The sequence below is a fragment of the Anguilla anguilla genome, chromosome 18 (genome assembly GCF_013347855.1).
Source record: "Anguilla anguilla isolate fAngAng1 chromosome 18, fAngAng1.pri, whole genome shotgun sequence".
Taxonomy (NCBI): domain Eukaryota; kingdom Metazoa; phylum Chordata; class Actinopteri; order Anguilliformes; family Anguillidae; genus Anguilla; species Anguilla anguilla.
In genome coordinates, this window is record NC_049218.1 from 26,901,343 (window position 1) to 26,928,605 (window position 27,263).

Genomic DNA, 27,263 nt, shown 5'->3' on the forward strand with positions numbered 1-27,263 from the left:
TGCCATAATGTGACATTTGCAGGCTGTTTTACAACTTTTAGTAAAAGAAGACATTAATGCACCCGGGAGAATTTCTGCGTATTGGTGGACATCCATCATCCAGACTTGATGGAATTTGGCATTGTTTTAACTGGTGACCTTAAAACAGTCAGATGTCTCAAGCATATTGATTGTCTTGTAGATGCCATGGGCTTTACATCTACTGTATGCAAATGTTCTTTCTCTACTGATTAACATTTATGTCCCTGGCAACAGTACCCGGCCCAGCTGCTAAGTTCTTAGTCAACAATGCTGACCTCTGTTGTAGCCACTGAGTCTTTGTTCCTTGACCTTTGTCTCACCTGCTCTCCGTAGCATCTGATCATTCTTGGTGACGAGTGGGTCTCCCACTTTTTTGGCCAGTTAAATGGAGATAATTCCTCAAGTTTTGGGTCTCACGTTGGCTCGGGGGAGGGAAGCATTCAACGGTCCCTTTCATCCTGGAGGACACCTCTGTCTTTGAACCCTGCCCAGCGAGTCCTTCTCACTTCCGTAGGGTAACTAGTTTTGGAGACGGCGTCCCCATTGCTCAGAGTTTGCCAGCGCTAAAATAAATTCAGAGTGAACTGAACTTTAAGTTTCAGGCCTGTCCAATTCAGGTGTCCCGTACGTGAGACCTGGGCCTGCGGCTCGGTGTGGAGCGACTTGACCCCTGCTTGACCCCGCTCACACAGAGCGCGTGGACATTTTGCGTAAACATTATATTAAAGCGACGGCGTTCCTTTTGAAAAGTCACGCTCGTCCCCGTCTCGCGCCGGTAAATATTTAACGGCGAGCGCCGGTGGATTTTGTAGCCGTCCTAAGTGGCGGGAGCGCGCGTGCCGCCGCTTGGATCGGGGTGATTTACTTAGGCCCGAAGGCTCATTAATAACCGAGGCGTGCACTTGGGCGCGGGCCGCAGCGGGCCGTGCGCTCCCCTAATGAGATTGCAGTGATCTCATCCATTGACGTGGCTTGGTAATGTGAGTGGAGCCTCGTTCCTCAAGCCCAAAAAGGGGCCAATCGATCAGGCGGCGCGCGGCCTTTAATCTTCGCTTCCCTAATCTGTCGGAGCGGCAAAATGGCGTCTTAAAGATCTCCCCGGTGCGGGAGGGCGGGCCCGTACCCACATTTTGGTTTTGTAACACCGCGCTAGTCCATTTTTCAGCGCTGAAGTGAATTCTCTTTATAAAACGAGACAGGTTGAAATTAACTATTACTCGGAGGCAAAGGCTATGGATTTTTTATGTGTTAGATGAATATCAGTCCCGGAGTGTGTTCTTTTATCGGTATAAATGGCCGACAATAGTAAACGATTACTCTTGAACCTGATCAGATCCATTTGGAACAAGGAAGTCCATCACGGTCTCATTTCCTCTTAAAGCATTCCCACGTTTATAAAAGCAGTTGCATTTTTTTCTGGCTTCACATTGTGGGCTATCCCGATGATCTCAGATACAGTCTTTGCATGTGTTATATTTAATGGAATGTTTGTTAATTTTCCATTCAAAAATATATTTTGTCTCCTTAAGGTTGCTGGGAGATGGATTGAGTAAATGTTGGGCACAGGCATATGTTGGAAATAATTTAAAAATAATACATTTTGTCAGGATATTTGGGTGAAAACTTTTGGGTGTCGGCCTGTATGAAAAATAGGATAAGCAGAGTAACCATTTATTTCTGAAATTGGAAAACAAATTGGCTGGAATATACATTTATTGGCACTTCCCAAGCTTATTTTAAACACAAGCCACAAGGTTGTTCCCTGACAGAAGGTGACTTACAAAGCAATGTAGTTTCTTAAACCCCTGATTAGAGGAATTTGTAACAGGAAATCATGTTGCGAGCTTTTTTGAAGACATTCTTTTTTTTTTTAAATGAATGAAAAAGCAGGCTCCAAGAAGGCTTATCTTTGAGAGATTATTTAGGAGATTTATAATTTTCCTTTCTCTTTGCTTTTTTTTTCTTGTTTCCTCCTCTAAAACCTGACCTTGTTCTCTAAATGACCTTTTTTTGTTTTGTGAAGATATGTCATAGCCAAATCAATGAAATGTCACTGAAATATAGTGAAATATCGCTTGGAGCATTTAAGGAGTATAGAAAGTGAATAACTCAGTGACACAGTGATCCACTGAGGCTGCTTGGTTAAACATACTTGTGTCTTGTTCCTTTAATGTACATTAGGATTTATGCGTATTTAAGGTGTAATTCAGCCCAGCATGTGTGCAAGTCATTTGTCCATGTATTGTAATTGTAGCTCAGCCAGAAACAACATCGCTCACAGAAACGTGCCGGCATGCTTTTGCTCCAGGAGGAAGCTAATGCTAAACTGAATGGTGCTCCAGGAGGAAGCTAATGCTAAACTGAATACCGCTCCAGGAGGAAGCTAATGCTAAACTGAATGGTGCTCCAGGAGGAAGCTAATGTTAAACTGAATAGTGCTCCAGGAGAAAGCTAATGCTAAACTGAATGGTGCTCCAGGAGGAAGCTAATGCTAAACTGAATACCGCTCCAGGAGGAAGCTAATGCTAAACTGAATAGTGCTCCAGGAGGAAGCTAATGCTTAACTGAATACCGCTCCAGGAGGAAGCTAATGCTAAACTGAAGAGTGTAGAGAATTGAGGTGAATTTTCGTCATTTCTTGACTGTGGGTGGTAGTGCACCTGCAGCACACTTGTAAAAGGGCTGGTTTGAGACAGCGCTGGCCAGTCTTATTCGAAAAGGTTCGGTGTGGGTGTGGGTGCTGGTTTTTTTTAGCCTAGCAATACGACACCCGATTCAACTAAATGACTAAACATAGCCTTCCATCGAGACCTGGATCAGTAGATTCACATTTCTTCTTAGTGCTGGGCTGCAATAAAAAAAAAAAAAACCTGCACCCACTGCAGCTCTTTTTGGGTAAGATTGCACACCCCTGGGTTTAAAAGGAATATGCTACCTGTTGGTGCGATGCAGGTTTGGTTTCGTTATGGCCAATCAGTTCAGCCACCTTCCGTCCCTTGAATGCCACTGCATCACGGCCGTAAGTAAACTGGCAGCTTTGCCATGCCTGATATAGGCCTACTTGTGTGAGAGACGCAGAGTCGGCACGTGTATTTATGGCACCTCAAAAAAGCCTCTTTGGGCAAATGATGTCATGAAGATCTGCAGACTGGGAGGTTTTTTATTTTTATTTTAGCTGGATATAAAACCTGAAGTATTTATTTATTATTTTTTCCCTTTTGCCGCTTTTTTATTCCAGTTTATTGGGGAACTTGTTTATGGATTGTTGTATTTTTTGAGTTCGCCAGACTTTTAAAAAAATTTTTACAGACGCAATACATTTGCTCCTTCTCTTCAATTATGTCTCACTGATGCACTTGTGATGCTCCACAGCCAATGGCTCCATCAGACCAAACCCGTAATAAATCCAAAGATGAAAATGCCTTATCGATATGAAGCTCATAAAGAAGGCCAGCATTAAACCGATACAAATGATTTTCAGTTCATAAGAAGCATAAATACTATCCAAATTAGACAACGGAGCAGCCTGTGTGTCTCTGCACTATTTCTGCAGGACACAATTTGGAAAAATGTAAAAAATAAAGTGTTTGATATAAAGAATTGCGTTGTAGTGCAATACAAGATGCGCTCAAAATAAGACAACGCTATATATTCAAAAATAGTGCAGGTTGTTACAACAACCCACCTAGCGCAGTTACACGGTAGACAGGCTCAAGTTTTTGCAACACACACACTCACACAAACAAAAATAATCACCCAGATAAAAAAGTCATTTTGGCTCTTCTGGAGCTTTCAGCAAGGAGGAAGCCTTTGTATTTTAAACATGTTGCCTCTCTGTCTTCTCTCACTGCGAGTGTTGGTACACATCTGGGTATTATTTAGTAGTGTTTTCCCTTTGAAGCACATTTAGGCCTAAGCGCGTCACTGTGGTAGGCTGTGTACCTTAAAACTGGCCGCTTCTAATAAAATCCACATTGCTTTCTGATATAAAGAATAAAAAAACAACCAGTTCACAAAGAAAACCACAGATAACCAGTGACTGAGTAGGAGTAGGCTATGTTCCAAAAGCATGATGTAAAAAATAATATAATAAAATAAATCCTGTCCTGATAACAGCTTGTTTGATGATTGGTTAATTTAAATAAGGTCTATGTCTACAACATAAGAGTAGCCTATTTAAAAATATCATAAAATTAATATAATCCAAAAAGCCTTAATTCCCTATTTTTGTATCTTAGAAGTTCTACTGTGCATAAATACCGTAAGCACAGAGACAGTCTATCTCTGTCAACATCCATCATAAAGTCATGTGATCGCTTGTCTGTGTGCGCATAGTGCTATTTTGGTGCTCACCAACGCGCACAAATGAACAATAAACATATGGAATAAACATAAGTGGCCGCCCAGCCCAAGCTGAGGCAAAAGAGTTTCCTTCAGACCACGACCAAACCGGGCAGCGACAAAAAAAAAGAAAAAAAAAACTCCCTTTGCACAGGAGGAAGGCCGAGACAAATTGACGCTACCGTTGTCACCAAAATAATACAGCCTTAAGCTGTTCATGTCACTCTTGATAAATGTATTTCCTTATAAACTTGCCAATAATAATAATAATAATAATAATAATAATAAAGAAGTTCATGCATTGTATTTTGGGACAATTGCTACATGAAATACAACTTCAAAATAGCATAAAAACGATGGGCATGCATTGCAAATTTCCCACTCTACGTCTTATCACAGAGTTGTACAGATGCGCAGAGATATATTTAAAATACCAGCAGTATAAGAGACACCACAGTTTGTTTTTGTCCACTTTTATTCTGCAATATGACCAATATTTTATCATATTCAAGTGTGTATGAAAAAAAGTTAAGTCACTGATTTCTTTTAAAAAGCTAAATACAATAAGCATTTGATCAAGGCACATACAAGACTGGCCAAAGGGCATACAATGCACTTTGGCTTTTTGTTGTAAAGAACAATTACCTTTTAAATTGTGGCAACAAAAAAGTGGCTTAAATTGAACAAAAAATAATCATAATCATAATATTAACAAAAACAGCTGACACTTTGTATTTAAAAAAAAAAAAGCCAAAATGCAGTTTTCACCGTAAAGTTTTTTTTTCTTCTTTTTTTTCTGCCCGAGATATAGTATGTTAAAGGGCAACGTTAACAATGACATACGGTACACTATACTGAAGGATGTTCGATTGTAGTTTCACCTTTTTGACTTAAAACAATTAAGACTGAAAACCTTCTGTGTCAGCCTGTCCTCTCCACTTTAAGAATCCGCTCATCCGGGGGGTTTGTGTGCTTAAGTCACCCTATGACATAACCCAGAGGTTGCTCGGCAACCTCGACTCCTCAACCTTGCCTGCCGTGCGACAGCCTTTTCTCGTCAGCTCCTGAGGAGACGCCATTTCACTTCGTGAAACCGTTCAAACCAGCCAGTTCTGACTTTTCTGTCACCTACGTCTCAAATACCTTGTTTGTGTGTGTCTGTCTGTCGGCGAAATGACAGAGACTGCACGTCTTTTTCTGCATCACGTCTGCTATGAGATTTTTTTTTTGTCATTTCCATTCCTGATCTTACTATCTGTCTCTATCAATATCAACAAAGCAAAATATGACCTGTGCTTATACTATAGGATTCTTTTAATGTATTTTTTTGTCTGATTGTTCAACACAGTAATGAAAGCCCACTTTCACAGTTGACAAGTCATCATATTTCAGTAGAACACAAAATTTTAATTGGTTGGAAACTTTAAGCAAAGAAAAAATACAGTACAAATTACTACCAATTTCTAAAATATAGAATTGCAGTTAGTGACAACACACGCTGTGAATGCTCAGTGTCAGCCTGCAATTTCAAACTTTTTTTCTTTTTTCTGAATAAAAAGTTCTTAAATATAAATTATATGGCAAATGTACAGAACATTGCTTCTTCAGTCTTTCAAATCCAGTGTTTTTTATGTTGTTTTTTTTTCTCTTTTTTTTTTGCAAAATACCACCCAAGTTTTCAAGTCACGCGTCCGTAATAAAAAGTCTCAAAATCCGTCGTTCACTATCATGAGTGGGAATGGTCTGAATCTGGTATTCCACTGTCCCTGTAACTCCTGTTCTCGTTGTGCGGGCTCTTGTACAAGCTGAGGCCGTTGGGCGGGAAGATGGTGTGTATGACGAACTCCTCCTTGGACAGAGTCCCGTGGTTGATGGGGATCATCTGGAAGGAGGTCTCCCGTATTTCCAGGATGGAGTTGTCCTTCTTGGTCCCCGCCTCGGCGTAGTCGTCCTTCCGCCGCCGGCCCTTGTTGTAGCTGCAGTCCCTGGAGAACAGGGAGCCGTTCCAGTGGACGTACCAGCACACCAGGGCCAGCAGGATGATGGCCAGGAGGGCCACCGCCCCGCCGATGATGGCCGCCAGCGGCAGGCTGGAGTTCTCGTACGGCTCCTTCTCCTGCTCCCGGTTCAGGGTGGTGGTGGGGTTGTACGCCTTCACGGAGCCCGTCTCCGTCTCGATGCAGACGGGCGTCTCGTCCGACAGGTAAATGTTACTGGTTTCCATGGGAACCATGCATATCCGATAGGAGGACTGGGGCTCCAGGGCGGTCAGCAGGTACTCCCTCTTCTCCCCCTGGACGATGGTCTCCGTGATGGAGCCGAAGGCGGGGCTGTGGCCCAGCTTGAGCCAGCTGAGGCGCAGGGCCGTCATCGGCTGGGACACCTTCCAGGAAATGTGCACCGTCTCTGCGCTGCTGGACTTGACGCTGATGGTGATGATCTTCCTTCTCCCCGAGGGGGTGGTGCTACGGTAGTGTTTGCTGAGGTCAGGCCCCTTGACCACCGGCCTCTTGGTCACGAACGCGGGCCACTGACCTCGGGAGGTGGGCGGCGTGTTGGAGACGGTGCTGGTCTCGAAGGTGGGCGGGGCGTGGGGCCCGGAGCAGTCGAACAGGTCGGTGGCCAGGTCCTTGATGGCCATGCCCTTGACCTTGTCGGGCCCCTGGCACATGAGGCCCCGCACGTTGACCCGGGCGGGCAGCGAGCGCAGCCAGTCCCGCACCCACTTCATGCGGCAGCCGCAGTACCAGGGGTTGTTGCGCAGCAGCAGCTGCGTCAGGTTGTCCAGGTCGTCGAAGACGCCCTGCGGCAGGCTGCTCAGGTTGTTGCCGGACAGGTCCAGGCGGTAGAGCTGGCGCAGGAAGGCGAAGGCCCCCGGCGGCACCCGGTTGATGTGGTTGTCCTGGAGCTGCAGCTTCTCCAGGCTGGCCCCCGGCAGGTTGGCGGGGGGCGCCGTCAGGGAGTTGCGCACCAGCGACAGCTCGGTCAGGTTGGCCAGGCTGGCGAAGGCCGACTCCCCGATGCCCCGGTTGTTCAGCAGGTTCCCGTCCAGGATCAGCCGCTTGAGGTTGACCAGGTCCTGCAGGGCCTGCTCGGAGATGGACGAGATGCGGTTGTCCTCGAAGCGCAGCTCCTCGATGGTGGCCGGCAGCCCCAGGGGGATGGCGCTCAGGTGGTTCCGGGACAGGAAGAGCAGCCGGAGGTGGCCGCTGTCCCGGAAGGCCCCTTCCTCGATGCTGACGGCCGACACCGAGTTGTCGTCCAGGTGCAGCTCCTCGATGCGGGGGATCTGCGCCAGCGAGGCGTGGGTGATGGTGCGCACGTTGTTCTCCTGCAGGTGCAGCTCCCTCACGCTGACCGGCAGGTTGGTGGGGAACTCGTCCAGGCTGTTGCAGTACAGGTAGATCTTCTCCACGCGCGTGAGCCGCCGGAGCTGGGCGGGCACCCCCGCGCTCCTGATGCGGTTGTTCTGCAGGTAGAGGACCGTGGCGTCCTCGGGGATCCCCACGGGGATGGAGGTCAGCTCCCGGTCGTTGCAGTAGATGAAGGTCCCGTCGCAGCGGCACAGGGACGGGCACGGGCGAACCGACGGCCCGGTCAGGCACAGGAAGAAGCCCAAACGGGCCACCAGCTGCAGGAAGGTCCTGTATCGGCACATCATCCCGCTATACCGCGTCTCCGGGTCTGCCTAGTCTGAGGCAAAGACAAACGGCAGAAGTCAATGCGTGCCTTTTTTAATGGAAAAAAAACATAAATGGTTCATACAAAGTAATGGTTTTGTCTAAACCTCATTTAAATCTAAAATCTAAATCTAATCTAAATCCTATTGTGTGATTGATTTGCCTCAAGCAATTACATTTGTCCTAAATGTACGGCACAGTCAGGAAGATGAATACAGCAGGAATATTGTGCAGCTGTGGTGATTGTCATAGGAGGGGGAAAAATAATGAAAAGCCAATAAGCAATTAAAGACTATAATTTTGCTTTTCAATAGGCCTACATGCAACCATGCAAAAGAAACTCTTTTTGAAAACATGCATGCTCACAAACAACACACGCACGCACGCACACGTACGTGCACACACACACACACACACACACCACATTCCGAGAACATTCGAAAACTTTTAAGATTAGAAGTTAAAAGTGTGGCTTAAGTGGTTGTGGATTTCCATTCTGCCTCGTAAATAGATAAGAATACTTCTTCTTGGCTCTGTTTGAATCGATGCACTATGTCTGGGCTCGGACTTGTGTAACGTTAGTCAGCGTTGGTTGTTTTCGGATTTGCTCCGTCCAAGGCTGCGTTTCAGAGCCACTTTTAACAGCAGACTTTGGGGTGAACAAAGTCTGGCCTTTGTTGATTAACTGTTGTAAAAAGCAGTCTGGTCTTTTGGCCCCTATAAAATGAAGGGCTATCTCCTGGATTCACATGCTTTCTGTTTGATGTTTCTGATTAATCCCACTACTCGCTACGTGCGGAAACTTCCATGCTTTATAGAGGGACGGTGAGAAAGATTACATTCCTGTAAAAAAATAAAGATCTAAAGAGTGGCTTTTAATGGGATTCCTCGCATTTTTAAGCAAACAGTCGGTGGCAGTTGTGCTAAGTGTGTGTGTGTGTGTGTGTGTGTGTGTGTGTGTAGATGGAGGACCTGGCAGGCTCTGAACTGCCCGGCAGTCATCTGGAATTCGCACAGTACCAAACTATACAGGCCGAAGCAGAGGGCTCAAATCTCTCAAACTTCCCAAAGTGTCCTTTTTCAAGTACACTACAACACGATCGCTGTGCTTTTTAAGCATAAAACACGATAAACACGTTCACAGCACTACGCATAAACGCATATACACGAATGCGGTTTTATGAACCTAAGTAAAATGATATTGATGGGAGAATAAATCCTTTTTCTGTTGTTCATATTTCAGAGTGAATGGAGCTGGTGAGCCATCGCGCTCCCCTGTCTTTCACGCCTGTTTGCACAGTGACGCGTCCATTCGTTTTCTTTTTAATTAGTCTAATGCGGATTCGTCGCCCCGGTTATGAATTCCTGTCCTGTGACCTCTCTTCCAGCACACGCTATCGCAAATTGAATTTTGGTCTCTCAAACGGGGGGGGGGGGGGGGGGGGACAAAATAAGCAAAGGCGCTGATGCTCGTCATACCTGAGAGAAGAAGAAGAAGAAGAAGAAGACCCGCTAAATCCCCACGGCGCCAAGGAAGTCCGGCGAAGGCGAATCCCGGGTTGGCGAAGAGTTAATTTTTTCGCTTCCTCTCCCTCCCCCCTCTCCCCTTCTCCTCTTGTCCTCCTTGCGGACGCGGTCCGAGGAGCTCTTTGGTTATATCCTGTCGGGGCGGTGTGTGCCGGACTCGGCCGCGCTCGCGTTGCCGCCCTCCTGCCGTGCGCCGCGGCGGCCGGCGCGCATGCCGCTGTCGCTCCTGCCGCGGCGGGAAGAGTGCGCAGACCCGCCGCGCCGCCGAAATTAAAGGCGAACCTCGCGACCGGGGGGCGGGTATTTAAAAACTCCTCCGCGCGTTACGATCCAGATGCGGCCCGGCCCCGACCTGCCGGAGCCCAAACGAAGCCCCTCCTGCGCGTCTAGGAGGCCCCTGTCTGCTCCGGGTGGGGGAAGAGCGGCTCCTGCCTCGCACCGGGCAGGCGGTTCATGCTGCTGAGGAGTCCGGGGCGAGCGGCTGCGCTTCGCCTGTTTATCTAAATGTGGCCCGCGATCGATCCAGCCCACTTCTGCGCTGGACTCCACCCCTGCCGCCTCCCCGCGAGCTCTCCCTCTCCACCTCCTCCTCCTCCTCCTCCTCCTCCTCCTCCGAGCCCAGACGGCCTTCTCTGGTTGGTCCTCACCAGAAGCGCATATCCAGCCTGGCGGCTCTTGGAGAAAAGCGGCCCAGACAGACGCACGCGAGCAAGGGCCCCTCGGTCTCGCTTCCTCCGCGGCCTCACTTGTAGAGCTCCCCGAGACTGGCGTCACGCGCCCCTCTTTTCATACCTGAGGGGGAGGGCGGGTGGGCGGGTACTGAGGGAGACGGAAAACCAAATCCGTCCCGCCTTCTGCTCGGTCCAGCCTTCAGCAGATCTCCTGGAAGAACAAAAACGATAAACTCAGTCACGTGTTCGCCTCCCCCCCCCCCCCCCCCCAACCTGATGTAATCAGAAGAGAGCTGCGTCATCGTCCCGTGGGGCAGTCACACCTGACGAGCACGTAGGAAGGGCGGGCCGCGTCGCCGCGGTGACGGCACGACCGCGTGAACGGCGTGACCGCTAACGTGAGGTAAACGCGGTGGGCTTGCGTTCCCACGAGATTCAGCGCTAGGACCACACGGCGATTATCTCTCACTTTCTACTCCCTTCCGTCTTACACATCGCGCGTGTCATCATTTCTCTTTTTTTTTTTTTTTTTTTTACCACAGAACTGCGGCACCGCGTATTTATACGACAGATACGTACGCGCGGGAAAAGAGGGAACCGTACGGGGCGGCGTGTTTGCGGCCCTACCCGCGTAGTTCTTCTTGCCTGTAGAGTACGTGCTGTTATTGTAGCTGGTTGGGCCTCGGGCCAAAGCTAACAGGCTAAAGTCAGCTCCGAGGGCTGACGGGCACGCTGGCACTGTTGTCGTAAGGCAACGCGCCGGCCCGCTCGGCGGCGGGGGCCCTCCGTGTCCGGAGCCGATTCTGGCCTGGGCCCCGGCCCGAACCGTGCGCAAAAAAAAAAAAACGCGCAGACACGCCGACGCGGATTGGATCCTCCTGAGGAGGACCGGAGCCGAGCTGGGGGTAGACTCGGCCCGCAAGTTTTAACGCTTCGTTTCGAAGCTACGGGGAAAGAAATGCGTTCCCGTTCAACACAATGGCTTTTCTCCCAAGCGGCTGGAGGTTTCTGGGGGTTTGGCTGAAGGCCGCCCTTTACAAGGCAGATTTCGTAAGCATCGAGCCACAGACACGGCATCGCTTGCTGCGTTACTAAAGTGCGGAGGTGGAATGGTGGTTTTGGCCTGGAATCTGTGCTTGAACTTGCAAGCCCTTGACAAATCCCCACAAAAGCAACAGCACAGACAAACAAATAGTTTCACATATTAACCTTACTGGTTCAAACACTTTTTGACAAGAACCTTTTGTCTAAATAAAACCATGCTTTGGGTTCAGTGCTGGATGTACCCTGTCTACAGAAGGCTGTTGTGAAATTGGAAAACTATTGTTTTCTTGAGACAGGGTTAAACCTCCTTGTGATTCCTTCCAGATTTGAATGGATAAATTTAGCTCTCATCCAATCCACATTTTCACCTTTTCCCCTAGTATAACTTAAAATAATTTTAAAAGTTTTTTTAAAGATGTATTATGTCTCTCTGGACTAAACGATTTGTTTTTTCCATATTACCCTTAGACAAAGGGCCTGATGGGGCCTCTTTGATGGCAAACACTGTTTGTGGGACTTGGATAAGCTGGTCTGTTGTGGGTTTTTCTTCTGGCCTGCGACCATGCAGCCATGACTGTGTGCGCTGCCCTTCCTCCTCCCTCCTTTTCTATGGTGATGCTGAGAAGAATTTCTTTGCATATGAAAAGCTACAGCGATTCGGGGCCCTGACACAATGGCGGCGGCTGGGCTTCTCCTGTCTCCCCCTGCACTCTGGTAGAGCCTCATTCACTGTTGGCTTGGGGTACGAATCAGATTCCCCACCCCCACCGACCAAAAAAAAAAAAGAAAAAAACAAGGAGGAGAACCCCTGATGCAGGAGGAGCGCCTCCTTGCCTCCTGCTCTCGCAGCTGAGCCTCCTCTTTCCGGTAGGCAGGAGCTGCTGGGGCCCAGGTCAGGAGCTCAGGAACCCAACAGCCCCTCCATGGCCCATGATCAGGCTTATCTCAAGCTCTAATGAACAGTACAAACTCACCCGCCTCGCCTCCAGTCACCTTCTCCCTTCCCAGAATTCATCCTGCCCTCCCCTCTAATACAGAGCCCCTCTGCCTCGATGTAAACCTGGACACTCAGTTACAGAAGCTAGCCATAGCATTAGCTCCTCTTCAATATGATATAGCATAACACTACCCTCTGGCAATTATCATTATTGTTATTATTATTATTATTGTATCTGAACAAATACAACTGATATAACTTGGGATACTGTACATCCACAGGATTTCTTTAAAAACAAACAGGCACTCAAACTCATGACGTAAGTAAATGTGAATGAGTTTAAACTCAAATGTAAGCTTTTCAGGAGAGAACTGGCATTTTCGAGGAGAGAGAAAACTCTGTGTGCTTTAACAATTTGTTTTAGCGAAATGTTTATTCTGCAATCTCGGTCAAACGCTACTGCAACAATTTGTTATGCTGGTTTCTCCCCTCGGTACCGAGACACTTCGTATTCTCATTCCGAATAATCCATTTCAGCGGAAGATTTTTCGAAAATTAAACGGTCAAGGACGAATGCTTCTATAGTCAATGTAATGAAAAGAGTTGAGGGAGACTAACAATAGCAACAGTGACAAAAAAAGCATTGTGGTAAGTGTGACGAGAGTCTAGTGCTGACAATCATTTCTTAGCGAAGATGATTTGTTTGGAACTATTTATTTTCCTGCCCGATGGCACATCAGTTGATGTTTGATTGATTGGGGATTTATCCGCGTGAGTCGAGCGTTGCATCGCGCAGAGCTTTTAAACTGAGAGAGACGAGGGAGCAGCACAGCTGATACGACTTTGCTAATTAGTCTGTCATGACGCTTCACTTCACTTCGCCATGGTAACGGGGGGGGGGGGGGACACGCGAAAAACCTGCTGGGCCGTTTTCCAGCGTCCGAAATGCAGTTGGCTCTGTGCACCGGTCGAATATGAGTTTTGTCTTTCACGGGGGCCGAGGCAAAGGCAAGTGCAAAACAGAAAATGTCGTGTTTGCCTCTTCCTTCTAGGCTGGGCTCGTTCAGAAATGAATTAAGAGTGGCCCGAGCAGGAGGTATCAGGCCCACACAAGTCGGCTGTTGAGATGGCAGAGCCTGGCTCGCTGTCTCAAGGAGAGTCAGAGAACAGGGGGGGGGCAGTGCTGCTTAATGAGAACCTGTGGGCCTCCACCATTCGCCAAAACCACACTTAAAATTCTCTTTGGGTTGCAGAGCCACGTGTCCCCGAATCATCTGCCACGTTCACGTTTACAGCTCAAATCATAATTTCCCTTGTCCGTTTTGCAGAATTGATTTACGTCGTGTGAAATAACTGACAGTACTCCTCTGTGTTATACGAAATGTCCCTCAGGTTAAACCTCGTCTCCATGTGAGTCGCTGAAGGGCTTTCCTCAGAAACACGGCGGGCAGTTTTTTTTTAGTTTTTTTTTTTAGAAAAGAACTTTGTGAGACATCGCCTCAGGGAGAGACGAAAAGCCCAAAGAGCGAGACCCCGGCCAGGCGTAACGTGGCATTGTGGTGGAGACCTCTGGGGGGTGGGGGGCAAAGCGGGGGCGGGGGGGTGTTAGGGGAGGTTCAGACCATCTTTCTGTCAGGTCTGCTTGCTTTTTTTTTTTTTCCACGATCATCGGATTTCAGCGAAGAGCCCCCGCCACATTGTTCCATAGCAAACAAGCAGAAGGGCCTTGGAGCCTGCTTCTGGGGGGCTCCTTCTTATTTTTTAAAGTTACTTTCAGCTTTCGTAGCCAGATTTAACAGTTTTTTTTTTTTTTTAATTTTATTGCTGTAGCTTTCATAAATTACTATAATGACTAAATTACCATAAAAAGCAGGTCTTATTTTACATAACTTACTTATAAATCTAAATATATGAATGGAATGGCTTAGTTTTTATATTATTCCTAATTATTGATATGAGTTCGAGAAAATATATTTTCAGCTATGATATTTTTTGTTGTTTTTATTATCATCACAAATGGTAAATGATATACTAAGGTGATTAAAAAAATGCTCAGATGCATTCAGCTATTTTAATAAATATGTAAGTCAATTTATTATTTAAGGCAAAGATGGGTAATATACCTATATTTATATCAAAGATTGTCAATAAGCATACACTAAAAAAACCAACTGTTTGTGAGCATCCTGCCTCGCCAGCACTTAATTACCGCACACACCCTCTCCCCAGTCCCGGGGGCAGAGAGACGTACGCTGGTACGGGCAGGAAATTGATTTAGCCGAGCGTCCTGCCCTCGTTAACTCTGACTTTTTTTTTGACTCGGGGAATTGATGTGTGCCCTTCGCGTGAGACGTGTCTCTCGTACTTTCGCACGCTTTTTCTTTCTCAAAATGACACTCATCTGTAGATTGTCCCACTTCTAACTTTTAATATGAAATATTTTGTCCCAAAATATATATATATATATATATATAATGCTGAATTAATTTTAAAGGAAAAACATTTAATGTTACAATTTGCACGACCAGGGTGTTATTCAGAGAAAGAAAATGAATCCGGAATGCGAGAACGTGAGACATCTCTGAAATATGCAGACATCCGTTATATTCCACAAAGAAACTTTCTCAGTCGCGTTTATGGGTAAATAGGGCCTTAAGAATTTGGCTTGACTGTCTCCTGTGAGCCGGACAAAGAGTGACAGTCCTCTCTGGAAGCCGCGAGCGATTCTTCCATTTCGTGTTTATTCTCTCTGAATGAAATTCACCAGTGTCTGTGCCTTGGGCACTTGACACCGAGCACAATGGAGGCTCCTCTCTTCGACCGAGGCAGATTTCAGTAAATGTAGTTATTGTATGTTGTGGCCACACACTGGAAAAAGATGCATTGTACACTAGTCTCCGGGTTGTTTGTGACGTTTTAAAGGAGATAAAATTGTACGAGATGAACTAATGGCTAGTTTATTCGAGAGACTGAAGTGCAAGTTTATAGTTTATCTTGTCAAAAGGAAGACGGCTAGAACAGGTTTTGACACTATTTCAGAAGATCAATGGTTGCGCTAATTTGATCACTCGACAATGAACAGGGGAAAAAAGCCGATGTGAGTGTTTCTTTCATTATTATGCAAAAATCCCCTGTGTGTCCAATACACAAAGATGCCCCAATGGGGCTGTAAAGGGGGGAAACAGAATGGTTTTCAGTCATGAAAATGAGATTTGAAGAAGAAAAAAAGCTTGTGATAAGCTTTTTTAATAGAAAGCCTAAAATCCAATTAATGCTGGGGTTTGGTGCCAGATGCCAGCCTTTCTTTTAGGTACAGTATGGTGCTTATAGGCTTAGAATTACACCGGGAGAATCTTTTTATTTTAAATAGACATATAAGCTGATTTAATCCTCGTTCTATCAGACTGAGCCGGGTGCCATTGTCTCTGATAGGCCTTTTCTGGAGGGTAATTGCTGAAATAAAGAGATCTGTATCTACAAAGAGCAGTAAATGCTAAGTTCATTGTGAGGCTGATCATGAGCTTAAATACATTTTGATACCTTGTTATTATTATTCCCCCCCGCATCGTTTGTGATTTGTGGGTTTTTCCTCAATGATTTGAACTGAACGGGCCCGCTGAATTGCACCACTGTTGGAAATACAAAGAAAGCTACCTATCACCTGCCTGCTGTGTGGAGGTCTGTTAATGCATGTGACTTCATGCAAACGGCGAAATGCTGTTGCGAGCGCTCTTTTGTGGTCGTGGACGCACGTGAGCAGGCAAAGAAAACGACAGAAAGCTGATGCGGGGTGTTTTTGCCGTTTGTGGAGAGGCGCGATGGCTCGTGCTTTTGTGGTGGCACAGGGCCGCGGCGTTTAGTGGACTTTTCCCAAAAGAGCAGAGCTGCTCGCTGATCATCATTTCAGTCACATACTGCAGCCACCGCAGCTAGTTCATCAAAGCAGTCAGTTCAAAGCAGAACAATCCTGATTATTTCACCAATGTTACTTCCTACTTGTTCTGCCTTATTTTAAATATCTATATTTAAACACATACACACAAAACAAACACGCATGCACACATACTCATATGCGCACACACACATATGCACATACACACACCCACACGCACACCACACAGGTTTCTGTTGCTGACAGGGGGAGTTAGCAAGAGTAAGGGTTGCCTGTAAAAGAGAAGTGCTGAACGGAATTATCTCGGTGGAGAGAAGGGAGCCGCGATTCCAGTGAAAAAGAGAGCAAATATCCTTTCTCTCAGCTGCGCGTATACCGCGTTCCTCTCAGAGAAATAGCCAGTGCGGCTCATCGCCCGGGCGACGGGGGGACAGCTGAACAGTTTAGGCTGTTAGCGCTCGGATCCGAACGATTAATGAGCTCCGCTACTTTACTGCGAGAGATCGCCGTCTGGAGACGTTTGCTCAGGGTCTCTCTTAAAACATTTTCCTTTAACCCATTTTCCTGCACCTTTGATAGCTATCCAGCGAAAGCTCTCTGAAAGAATTATTCAGATTCTGTAGCGTACATGCCTGCTCCGTTCTCTTCAATGGTTTACTGGCGGTGTAGAAGAAAAAGCTTCTCAGAATACCAATAGTGACAATGCAACATCACTGGACTCTATAAAAATAGCTGGCTGTGGAGTAAATAAGTGAGTCTTCGTTTGTATTATTCCATTGGATGTCTGATGGATTTTTTTCCCTACAAAAATAAATCTATATAGAAAAAAGGTCTCCCTTAAAAGGAAAAAAATTGAGGATTCAAGGAGAAAGATCACAAAACAATCTCAATCTCAAAATATTTAAATAAACAAAATAAAAAGAAACACTTACCTGCTGAATCAAGAACCAAAAAAAAAGAAAGAAGAAAATTAATCCGTCTCACAAATGTTTCACCCCAAGGAATAAATCCAGTAAAAATGATTTAAAAAAAATCTTCTCCCAAAACTCCAAAAAGCAGCACAGCTGAGGCGCTGAAGATGTTCCCAATGTTTTTTTTTTTTTTTTTTTTTGCAGCCCCTGGTAATAACAGTGGGGTGTGTGTATGTAGGTGAGAGAGAGTGTGTGTGTGTGTGTGCGCGCGTCCCCACACACTCCTCTAGTGCTAAGAAAAACCCAGGAAAGCAGAGCGGATCGCTAGCACAGAGACTACTACAAGTGTGAGGTTAAATCTGCCTCTAGCCCTGCTTCAATAGAGCACTGATGTCATATGTGGGCGGGGCTTCTCTTCCTCCCTCCCTCTTTCTCCCTAGTCTGGCTCAGTTCTGTGAAGGGATGCGGTAATACTGACTTCGGACACTAGAGGGAGTGAAAGAAAGGGAGACGGCTGCGGAAAGCCTGTAGTGAAGTCTAGCCTGTAGTCAGTCACCCCCACATGGATCCAGGAAAGGTGCTGTGTGTGTATCCACATGCGCATAGTAACACAGTGCCAGTGAGCGTCTCCCTCTATAGCACCTGATGCTTGGAATCATTCTGGGTTTTTCATTGAGGTATTCAAATTTCAAAACTTTATTTGATCTTTCTCCCCAAAACCTCACGGCCAGCTCCATCGGCGATGGCTCTTTCTGGAAACCCGACGGGAAGGCGTGCCGCGGTAATGTGCCACGGCTTTGGCCGGCCGCGTGCCGCTCTCTGCTTCTCCGGCCTTTCGTTCTGATCCCCGAAGCACCACCGCTCCCCCCCCCCCCCCCCGATTCATTTCGGGAACAGTTCTTTCAATGGCAGATAGCGCCCCTCCCCCCTGGCAGGGGCCTGGTCACCTCTGAGGGCTCGCTCCCGTGGAAGTGAACCCGGGGCCGATAAGGGGACGGCTGCTGGAGTACACATTAGCCGATAGGACGGCAGAAGAAGGCCTCGCAGCACCAGAGGGGGTCTGGCTGCCCGCTGCTCAATTTAGGCCACCTTTGTTAAGTCCTTACGGCCTGTTTATTGATAGCTAATATAAGTAGCTAATATCCACATAGAGTTTAGCCCTGAACGATTGCAGAGGCCTGCAATCTGGGCTAAGTGCAGCAACGTTCAGTGTTCTACATTCCTCTCCACTGAAGTATTTGAGTTGTAAAACTAGCTTTGTCACAAGAAAAAAAAAATCTGTTCTTCCCTTCTGAACTGAACTTTATTTTTGGCCTGAAGGCGGTGAGCCAAATGGAGGCGGCGGAGTGGAACCTGAGTAGCGGTTTCATAAACAAAACTGAAAACAAAACCGTGGCCACCGGTCCTTCCTGGCGTTTTAGTGGAGAGGCAGAATCCCTCGCACGGTCGGGAGGCGTCTGGGTGAAATGCGGCCGGACCGGGTATGCGCCCGTCACCTGAGCGATTCTCACACAAAGGGAGCGCCTCTTTGTTTTGGCAGCGGCGCGGCGGGGGGCGAGGGAAGTGTGAGAGAGACGCTCTTCGTCACCCGAACCTCGTCCCTCCTCAGGGGCGACCGAGCATCTCGGCGAAAATAAAAAAAACTGCCCCCGCCGTGACTTCCCCATCCCAAACCTCACCTAGGCCCCGTCTGTCATCGTCCCTTAATCGACCCCCCGTCCCCCCCCCGTCCCCTCTCTAGCTGAGAGATGGGGGTGGGTGGATTGCAGAAGCAGTGTCTGGTTACTGTTATCTCAAGACTAGAGAGGCCAGCTCTGAGGATCATCTGTTGTTCGTTGCCGGTACTTGTCTTTCCCAAGGATGCCGCTCATACTATCTGACCCATCTCAATGTGTTTTGACAACAGGCAGGCCTTTGACTGCTTTAGATTACTTCCCTCCCCGGGCCCTCCTCCCTCTGTGTATTGGGTGAAAGGGAGCATAGCTGAGTTTATTAAACCACTTGATTTTGTTAAGTGTGAACAAGAGTGCTTTTTTCTCTCCTGCTTCTCAGCGACATGACGATGCTCACAGAGCCCTGGTCCACAGCAATGCTGTGACCCACGTGTACTTTAAAAAAAAAAAAAAAAGAAATTTAAAATACATTTTTAAAAAATTTAAGGAGGAGTGGGGTTGGGGGGCGTGATAGTTGGCAGTCACGTGCCGTTTTTGTGTGAGAAGAGGTGGAAGAATTCCTCTCAGCAAGGCTCGTTTTGAGATTTATTTATCTTATTTGTATTTTCAGAGTTTCAGAGTCTGGTTTGGGAGTCTCGATCGTAGCGTGATAATTAGCGAGCGACAACAACAGCTTTTGTCTGTTCCTAGCTGTGGTCCTCGGTTTACGGAGGTCAGGGCCTCTGTGAAGGGCAATAAAATGGCTAATACGCTCGTTTCCTCCTGTACAGACTCAGGTTGGGAGGTAATTGGATAGCAATATAACCGTTCAGCCCTAAACGCCGTTCCATCTGGTCAGAGGAGTTGCTGAATCCTTTCTAGATTTCCGGAAAATTCCTGGAGCCAAAGCTCATGTACAGTCCACCCAGTTATTGACCTGCTGGTTATTTATTTATTGAACATCCATTTATCTGGGTTCTGAATCCTTTGGCATATCAAATGAAACGGTAAATATTAGGCAGTACTTTTTTCAAAAAATAAAAGGATGTGTGCTCTGTGGTTCATCTCTGTGTGCCGTCTTGTACTCTGAGCTGAAAGAGGATCTTCGGCATGGCTGTTCTGCACGGAGGCCCTGCAGAGAGGAGAGCACTGTGGTGCGCCCGCGCGAGCGTGTTCGACGCGCTCTTCAAAAAGAAGCCCGTCGCTCCTTCCTGCGAACCATCTCCGAGCCCAGCCGCATCAAAGGGCCCCTCAAAGGGCGCCCCGAAGGGCCGCCGTTTCCATTTAACGCCCGGTTTGAAGCCTCCATTTTCCGATGCCGGACGCCTTCCGCGGAGCGTTAAGCCCCCACTCCCCCCCCCCCCCCCCCCCCCCTTTGGGCGCCGTGTCATCAGGTACTCGGGGAACCTGGGCGACGAACACAAAAGAACAAAAAATAAAAAGGTTTCCAGCGTCTGCACGCTCTGGAGGGGGGCGGGTTAGGGGGTGGGGTTGGGGGGGGAGGGGTTGGGAGGAGGGGATCTCAGTCAGCAGTCCTTTTGGGGCCGCGTGTTTGTGGACCCGCGCAAACGGCCTCCTCGGCTGTTTCTCAACCCCCCCCCCTCACCCCCCTTCCCCCCCGTCCCCCGTCCCTCTTTGTTTTCTTTGCTTGTTTTTCTAAGTCTTCTCTTCTGCTGGCCGCTCTGCGGAAAAGGAGGGAGGTTCTACTGCCGTGTCGACTTCGAGGGGACCCCCGGGGGTTAATGATCTGTGAAACAAAGCCCTGCTGATCACATTATGCGGTCTTGGCTACTCAGTGACTCTGTCTAGATAAAAGCCGGGCTTTAAAAGAGTAGATGAGCGTGCTAACGCCTTGATTAGTCCCATTCCCCCCCCCCCGGTTCACTACACAACTTTCCCCCGATAATTAGCTCGGGGTTCCTGCTGTAAATCTCAGACGTGCAGGCCGACTGGCGAATTATCCCACGGCCTGTTAATCACACCGTGGTGTTTACCGTTCTTCCTCAGAGACACGGGATTGTGTCGTGTCATAAATTCAGTTCGGGAAAAAAAAGGGTTTTTTTCTTAGATTTCACTGTGTTCGTTCACAGGTCTGGCAATTACAGGGAACTCCATAATGTTTTCTGGTTAGGAAAAAAAATTCACCGCATGTGAATTGTTTGATTGCAAATCGATAATTGTGGAGTACAGAGCCAAATCAAACAATATAATGATCAAAATATGTCTGTCCCAAACATTATGGAGCACACTGCATGTCTGTGTGTGTGTATGTGTGTGTGTGTATATATATATGCGAGGGAGAGCAAGAGGCAAGAGAGAGAAACATACTTATATCCGTGCCTCTACACCACCAAGTTGCGAGCCACGATGATGTCCTACAAAAAAAGACAAAAAAGAAAGACCTAACAACTGTGTCTGTCCTCAGGAATGTAACGTAAAATAAACAAAAACAAAGACGAGGCAGCCTGCGCTGGCTAATGTGGGAAGCAGCTGGACCTGGGCTGGAGCGCAGGTAGGGGGATAGGCCTCAGGAGGCACATTCTGGCCTCCCGTGGAGGCTGAGTTTACTGAGAGACGGCCATCTTTTCGCGTCTCCACAGACTCTGCTCCTGTGCAGCAGGGGCCCCCGGCCCTGCTCCCGCTGAGCCGTAGGGTTTACCGGGATTTGCTGTTGCCGGGCAGCTGATTGACCAATTAAGGGAGTTGATTACACAGCTGACTCGCCTCTCCCGCTTCCTTTGGTCTAAACGAGTCGCTGATTTTTAACGTTAAAGCAAAAACCGTGCGGAGGACCCGTGGCCACTCCTGTTCTGACAGCAGGCAGTGTGAACGCTATGTGCACTGAACCAGTTTGAGACGGTCCCAGACACAGCGCAAGATCTGGAGCAATCCTGGCACCGTACCAGGAAGTACCTCCACCTACACGCTTATAGTACACCCAGTACTGTTAACATGGCAGCAAAAGAAAGAACAGGAAGTAAAAAAAAGGAGTGATGTGTTTTGGAATACAGGGGTTAGTCTGCTTAAAATAAAGCGGATAAAATAATAAAATGAGATGAGGAGGAGAGGTAATGGAACAGAACCGTTCGTAATAATTCCACGTTGAATTGAATGTGGAACGCCCGTTCATCTGGAAAGGCGGGTGCTCAGGCTAGGTAAACGCATCTGGCAGTGATAAAAATATCGGTGATTCACTAAAGAGGAACTTTTGAGGTTTCGTTCAGTGACTCGCGCAAACTAGGCAGCGCTTTGGCACTATTTTATCCGCCACTTTTTACAGCTCTCCCGATAGAACTGAAACGTGTGTGATGAAACCATCTCGAAAGAATTCAATCTTGCAGAGATGTGGTTGACGAACTCATTCCGCCCTCCGAGCAGATTTCCCTGGGGAACGTTCCAAACATTCTCCTCACAACATAAATCCATTGAGAACGTATGGAGCGACCTCTCCTTTTGACCTCCGTCCTAAAAGGGTACTTGTGGTTTTTCAAAAAAAAAAAAAATTCTTTTTTTCATTCTCGGTCGTTATTGTTACTTTTTCTCGGAAGGGAATGAAGCAGAACGTACGTTCTTCTCGCCGATCGAGGCACGCGGATGAGACCACGGAGCTGTTTCAGCTGCCAGCGCAGTCCTCTCTCCCGGCCCTGTGCCATTAACACCTTTGTTGAGTTTGGCATCTTCAGTCGTGATTGAATTTGGCCCTCTCTATCCAATTAGCCTCTTCTGTGCACGAATGCCAGAAAGCCAAATTATTCAATGCTCTTTCTTGTGTGTGTGTGTGTGTGTGTGTGTGTGGGGGGGGGGGGGGGGGGAAATAAAGGTTAAAAAACGGAAACCGCTTATTTGGGACCAGTGCATATTTGTACACTTTATTTATTTATTTATTTATTTTTGTGTGTGTGATAAACGACCAGTTTTATAACGCGGGCGAACGTGTCTCCGTTCCCCAGCCGCGGTGACGCCGGCCGCGGGCGACCGTCTCGAGCGTCGAACGTCACTCGGCGCGTTTAAAGCTCGGCCGCCGCGTTCGACGGGAACGGGGGAAGCGATGACGGGCGAGCGAGAAGGACGGCTCGCGCCGGGCGCCTAGCGCGCGTAACGTTCACGGCTCTTTTCAAAGGACCGGCTCTCAGCCGACCCCCCCCCCCGCCATTAGCGCATATAATTCCCCCATTACACTTTCAGCGAGCGCCGTATTGGTCGTTTGCGCGACGCCTCTAATCGACGTTGACAGGATTTTTTGCGGGAACTGGAGTAAAAGGCTCCTTCATCCCAGCCTGTCGCGGGCTAATAAGGAGTTATTGCGCCTGTGCCCCCCGGGGGGGACGCGGGCGCGAGGTGAGACGTGACATACTGCGCCCTTGGTACGCGCGTCCGCCCTCGCAGAGTCTCGCGATTCTCCTCCTTTCGCAACCCCCCCCGCCACTTCCATACCGCTATTTTTACATCGTGATCTAAAGGGGCATTTCGAAATACCCGACGATTCCATTGCTTCCGGACGCTCCGCTCTGCTGGTAGAAGCCGCCAGCCTTGCGGGTTTAAAAGGTCGCCGTTATCGTCGGATGACAGCTTTTCCCGGGCGTTTGTGTGCGCATTACGGTGGATAAGGTGTTATATCCCTCTTCATCCACGTCCAGAGAGCTCGTTTGTTTGGCTGTCCGGGCTTTGTCTCGTCCAGCCGCGTCTTTTTGTTCGTCGCTTTGTCAGTTCTCCGTTTCGCAGCCCGGTTTTTTCTGCCCTCGGACTTTCGTCAGCGAAGCCCGCTCTGCGGCGGCGGATGTAAAGCAACAACAAAAAAAAAAAAAAAAAAAAAAAGAGAGAGAAAAAAGAAAGAGGTGGCAGAAATGTGGCTATTGAGGGACAGTTAGCCCGTCATTTTTATGCATTTACTTTCCCCCCACGGGGGCCTGAGTCATTTCCTGAAGTCTGTGTTGACTGGGGCAGTTGTGTAAGTGCGGGCCTTTTGTGTGGTGTGACGACACACTCGGTTACGTGCGGCGGCTTCAGACATGCCAGGCCCCTCCCGCTCCTGCAGTGAGTGGTTTGGCGTAGTGTGGTCACAGCTCTGGAGCATAATGTGCTATGATTTAGAAACGTAAACTGCCCTTCATGGAGCGCACATCGTTGGCAAAGTAGTTTGTTGTTTGTTGTAGTTAGCGTTGTGTTAATGACAGGAGCAGCGCATCCAGAGTATGTTTTTCTTTCACGCTGCGGTCTGTTCTCCATCTCTACAGTCATCTCTGTCCATCATTAGACTCCTCTCTGTTCCTATATAGTCCTCTCTCTCGTTCTCTCTCCTGTGCTCTCTCTCTCCCTCATTAGTATAAAGGTCATTCATTTTTTTTTTTTTTTATCTCTACACATTTGCAGTCCTTCCTTTAAAAAGAATAAAGCACCGGATGACTCCTGAATGACAGTGGGAACGTTCCCCACTTAACTGCCAGAGTAAGAACAACCCCTCCCCCTCTTCACCTACCACGACCCCAAGGACGCAGTGTTTGAAAGGGGGGGGGGGGGGGGGGGGGAGGAACAATGACAGAAGAAGCTTTACCTGTGAATATGTCAATACGCATTGTGTTTTTACTGGTCCTGCGGTTTCGCTGGGCTACAGCCAGTGGGAGGTCTGCGGCGTCGTCCTTCGGAATCTTTCAACGATTCCAGTTTGTGTAAACTATTGACAGAAAGAGAGGGAGAGCGAGTGAGGGAGAGAGAGAGAGAGAGAGAGAGAGAGAGAGCCCTCAGTGGAGTCTGCACTTAACCCCAGGGGATTAGCATGCATGCCTACTTTAGCAGCACAAAAGACTGAACGCTTTAGACGTGTCAATTCAATGGATTTTTTAGCTCTGGAGTGCTCAGAATCCTTGAGATTTAAAACGCGGCAAACAGATGAGTTTTTCCCTCCGTTTTGAGAGCAGGGAGGATCCCAGCCGGTCAGAACTTGCGAAGTCTCCTTCGCTTATCGGTGCACTTTCTCTCCTAATCTCCCGCCAAACCTCCCTCTCAAGAGACGGAGCGTTTTAAACTGGAGGGTGAAGAATGACAACCATTTGAAAGTAGTTTAAATCGTGTTCAGGTGATTAATTAAAAACAATTTTAATGCACAGTAATGCGTGTAAAATGAAATTGTAAATACATTTTAAGAAATGACGGTACTGATGGATTGCAGCAAAATTACCTGCATCAGCCTTGCACAGCACAGCTAGTGAAAAATAAAATGGCTGCCTGTTCCTTTATCTGTTACTGCTGCGAGGGCAATTGCATTTTCTGAAATGTGTGAATTGCTGCAAGCACACAAATCAAATAACGTACAACAATTTAACAAGCTAATTCATTTAGCTGTTAATTAGCAATCGCAGATTCATAGCTGCTGACCGCAGGCTACGAGACAGCACGGAAGATTCATCAGTGAATTCAAACAAACAAAATGGTAAACTGGTAATCGTGACTATATAAGAGAGAAGTATTACAGCCCTATCATGGCTAAAAGGCATTTTATTTACTATCATATTTTTTCTCAGTAGGAAGAAATGATGAATTGAATGTTTGGCTCTAGCACTTGTTGGCATTTGTTTGTCTGAAAACAGCGGGGAATGTAGCACTTACTGTTTTCCAATATAACGAAGATGCTGCATTTAAAGGAAACACTACACGTGAAACTTTAAATGCAGCGAAGGAACGTTCACTTTATTTCAAGTTGATTTGTAAAACTCACTTTAATTTGGCTTGTTTTGGTCTTATTGAGATTGGAACACGTTTTCCTAGTTTTCCAGTTATTCAGTGCACGTCATGTCAACAGCTGGTTCATTGTGATCACAGTAGACTGCATAATAGTATGTTCACACCACAATTTAACTTAATTGTTTGTAACGCCTTGATTGCATCGTATTTTGTATCCAGAAACATTGCACTGCATGAGGCAACATTTTGGGTTTGCTAAAATTGAGGTGTTAAACATAAATATTTATCCGCAGTATATTGTTGTTTTTATCTTCTGGAAAAATTGTTAAAATTTGCTACAATTTGTGTTTTACTTAAAAAAAAAAAAAAAAACCCCTTGTTTAAAATATTGTTTGACGGCCGTTCAAAATGAACAGCAATTTGAAAAAGGCAATTAATTAGGATCGCTTAATTTCATTTTCAGTCTTGATAGCATTATAAATCATTTGACAGTGCTATTTTCCTACGCAGATAGGTGTTAGGATAAAAGAGAAAGGCGGCAGTAAATATCTTTGTTCTTGTGTTTTTTAGTTTGTATCTCAGGACTTCTGCTCCTCCGTGCTCAGCTGGATTCAAACGAAATGTCTTGGAAACATTTCTTTATGTGTTTTCCTCCCCCCCCCCCCCCCCCCACGCGAAGCACAGCTGTATAATTCAAATTCCCAGCGTGGCTGTGAGACTGATCATTATGCAGTTTGTTATTTTTTTGTTTCGGGGCCCTGACGAGTTTGATCTCTGCGTTCGGCGGCGGGCGGGCGGAACAGGGGGATTCTTTTACGCCAGGGCCCGGGCGCCCTGCGGGAGCGGAGTCTCTGAGTGTTGACTCAAACTCTCGGGTAACGCTCCCCCCGTGTTTGCCTTGGCTTTCCGGCCCGTCTCCGCCCGAACGGGAGTCGGCAACTGACACAACACCGCCGCGGCAGGTGGGGGTTCGGCGAGCTCTGCGAAGCGTCTCGCCGCGGACGCCGTAATCCGCCGCGGCTCGTCTTCTGGAGAGCGCGGGGCCGGCGCGTTTCGTGCCGTCTGTTATACATTTAAAACAAGAGGCTATTGTTTCAGTTCACCGGTTGTTTCTACAGCTACGGTACATGGAAATTACTTGGAGCTCTCTCTCTCTCTCTCTCTCTCTCTCTCGCTCTCTCGCTCTCTGTCTCTCTCTCTCTCTCTCTCTCTCTCTCTTCATTCTTCTGCTTTGTTTCTAATGGATTCACACTGTGGTGAAATGCCAGGGAGTCTGCTTACATTTGGAACAGGTGTGTATTTTGCATTCAGACCCCCCCCCCCCCACATCATCGCAATTAATGGCTTCAGAGCCGTCAATCAGGACACTGTCAGGTGGCTGGAAGGACGGGAAGGCGTAAGGAGCCGGATCCTTTGTGCCGCTCACTGTCACTCAGTGCGCCAGCATCCCTTTGCTGAACAACCCGCCTCCCCGAAGGAAGTGATGTCACAGAAGGGTGGGACTTCAATCGACTTAAGTGCGTCCGCGCTGTGAACGCGGACCAGGTGCAGCCCGCACCTGCCCGCGTTTCTCTGCCTGCGCTAATTGAGTGCAACGTGCAGCTAATGAATATTCTGCGCGTCTTTGTGGGGGCAGGATGAGAGGGGCTCCTCTGGGATTTAATCCCCCCCGAGGGGTTTTCCCCCCGTCTTTGTTTGGAGAGCGGATTCGCCGCTCGCTGGAAAATTGTCTCAAGGGTCTGGTGTTGAGCGCCTCGAGTGCGTCTGACTGTGTGTGCGTGTGTGTGTGAGCGTGTGACTGAGTGTGTAGCTGAGTGTGTGAGCGTGTGTCTGAGTGTGAGCGTGTAGCTGAGTGTGTGAGCGTGTGTCTGAGTGTGTGAGTGTAACTGAGTGCGTGTGTGTGTGTGTG

General features: G+C 47.7%; 2 protein-coding genes across 7 annotated transcripts in view; one reads left to right on the top strand and one right to left on the bottom strand.

Moving 5' to 3' along the window:
* Window positions 1-27,263, top strand: part of macrod2 (mono-ADP ribosylhydrolase 2) — a 562,649-nt gene that overhangs the window by 97,464 nt on the left and 437,922 nt on the right. The window lies entirely within an intron of this gene.
* flrt3 (fibronectin leucine rich transmembrane 3) lies at window positions 4,820-17,386 on the bottom strand. 4 transcript variants are annotated; one of them, XM_035400442.1, is made up of 3 exons: window positions 17,046-17,386; window positions 10,217-10,451; window positions 4,820-8,055 (listed from the first exon to the last, which is right to left on the bottom strand). In XM_035400442.1, exon 3 carries the CDS (start codon window positions 8,021-8,023, stop codon window positions 6,089-6,091), a length of 1,935 nt encoding a protein of 644 aa, XP_035256333.1. In that variant the 5' UTR covers window positions 8,024-8,055; window positions 10,217-10,451; window positions 17,046-17,386; the 3' UTR covers window positions 4,820-6,088. The 4 variants fall into 4 exon arrangements, with proteins under 4 accessions (XP_035256333.1, XP_035256332.1, XP_035256330.1 ...); XM_035400441.1 differs by having other exon boundaries at window positions 4,820-8,060; window positions 9,533-10,451; XM_035400439.1 differs by having other exon boundaries at window positions 4,820-8,060; window positions 9,530-10,451.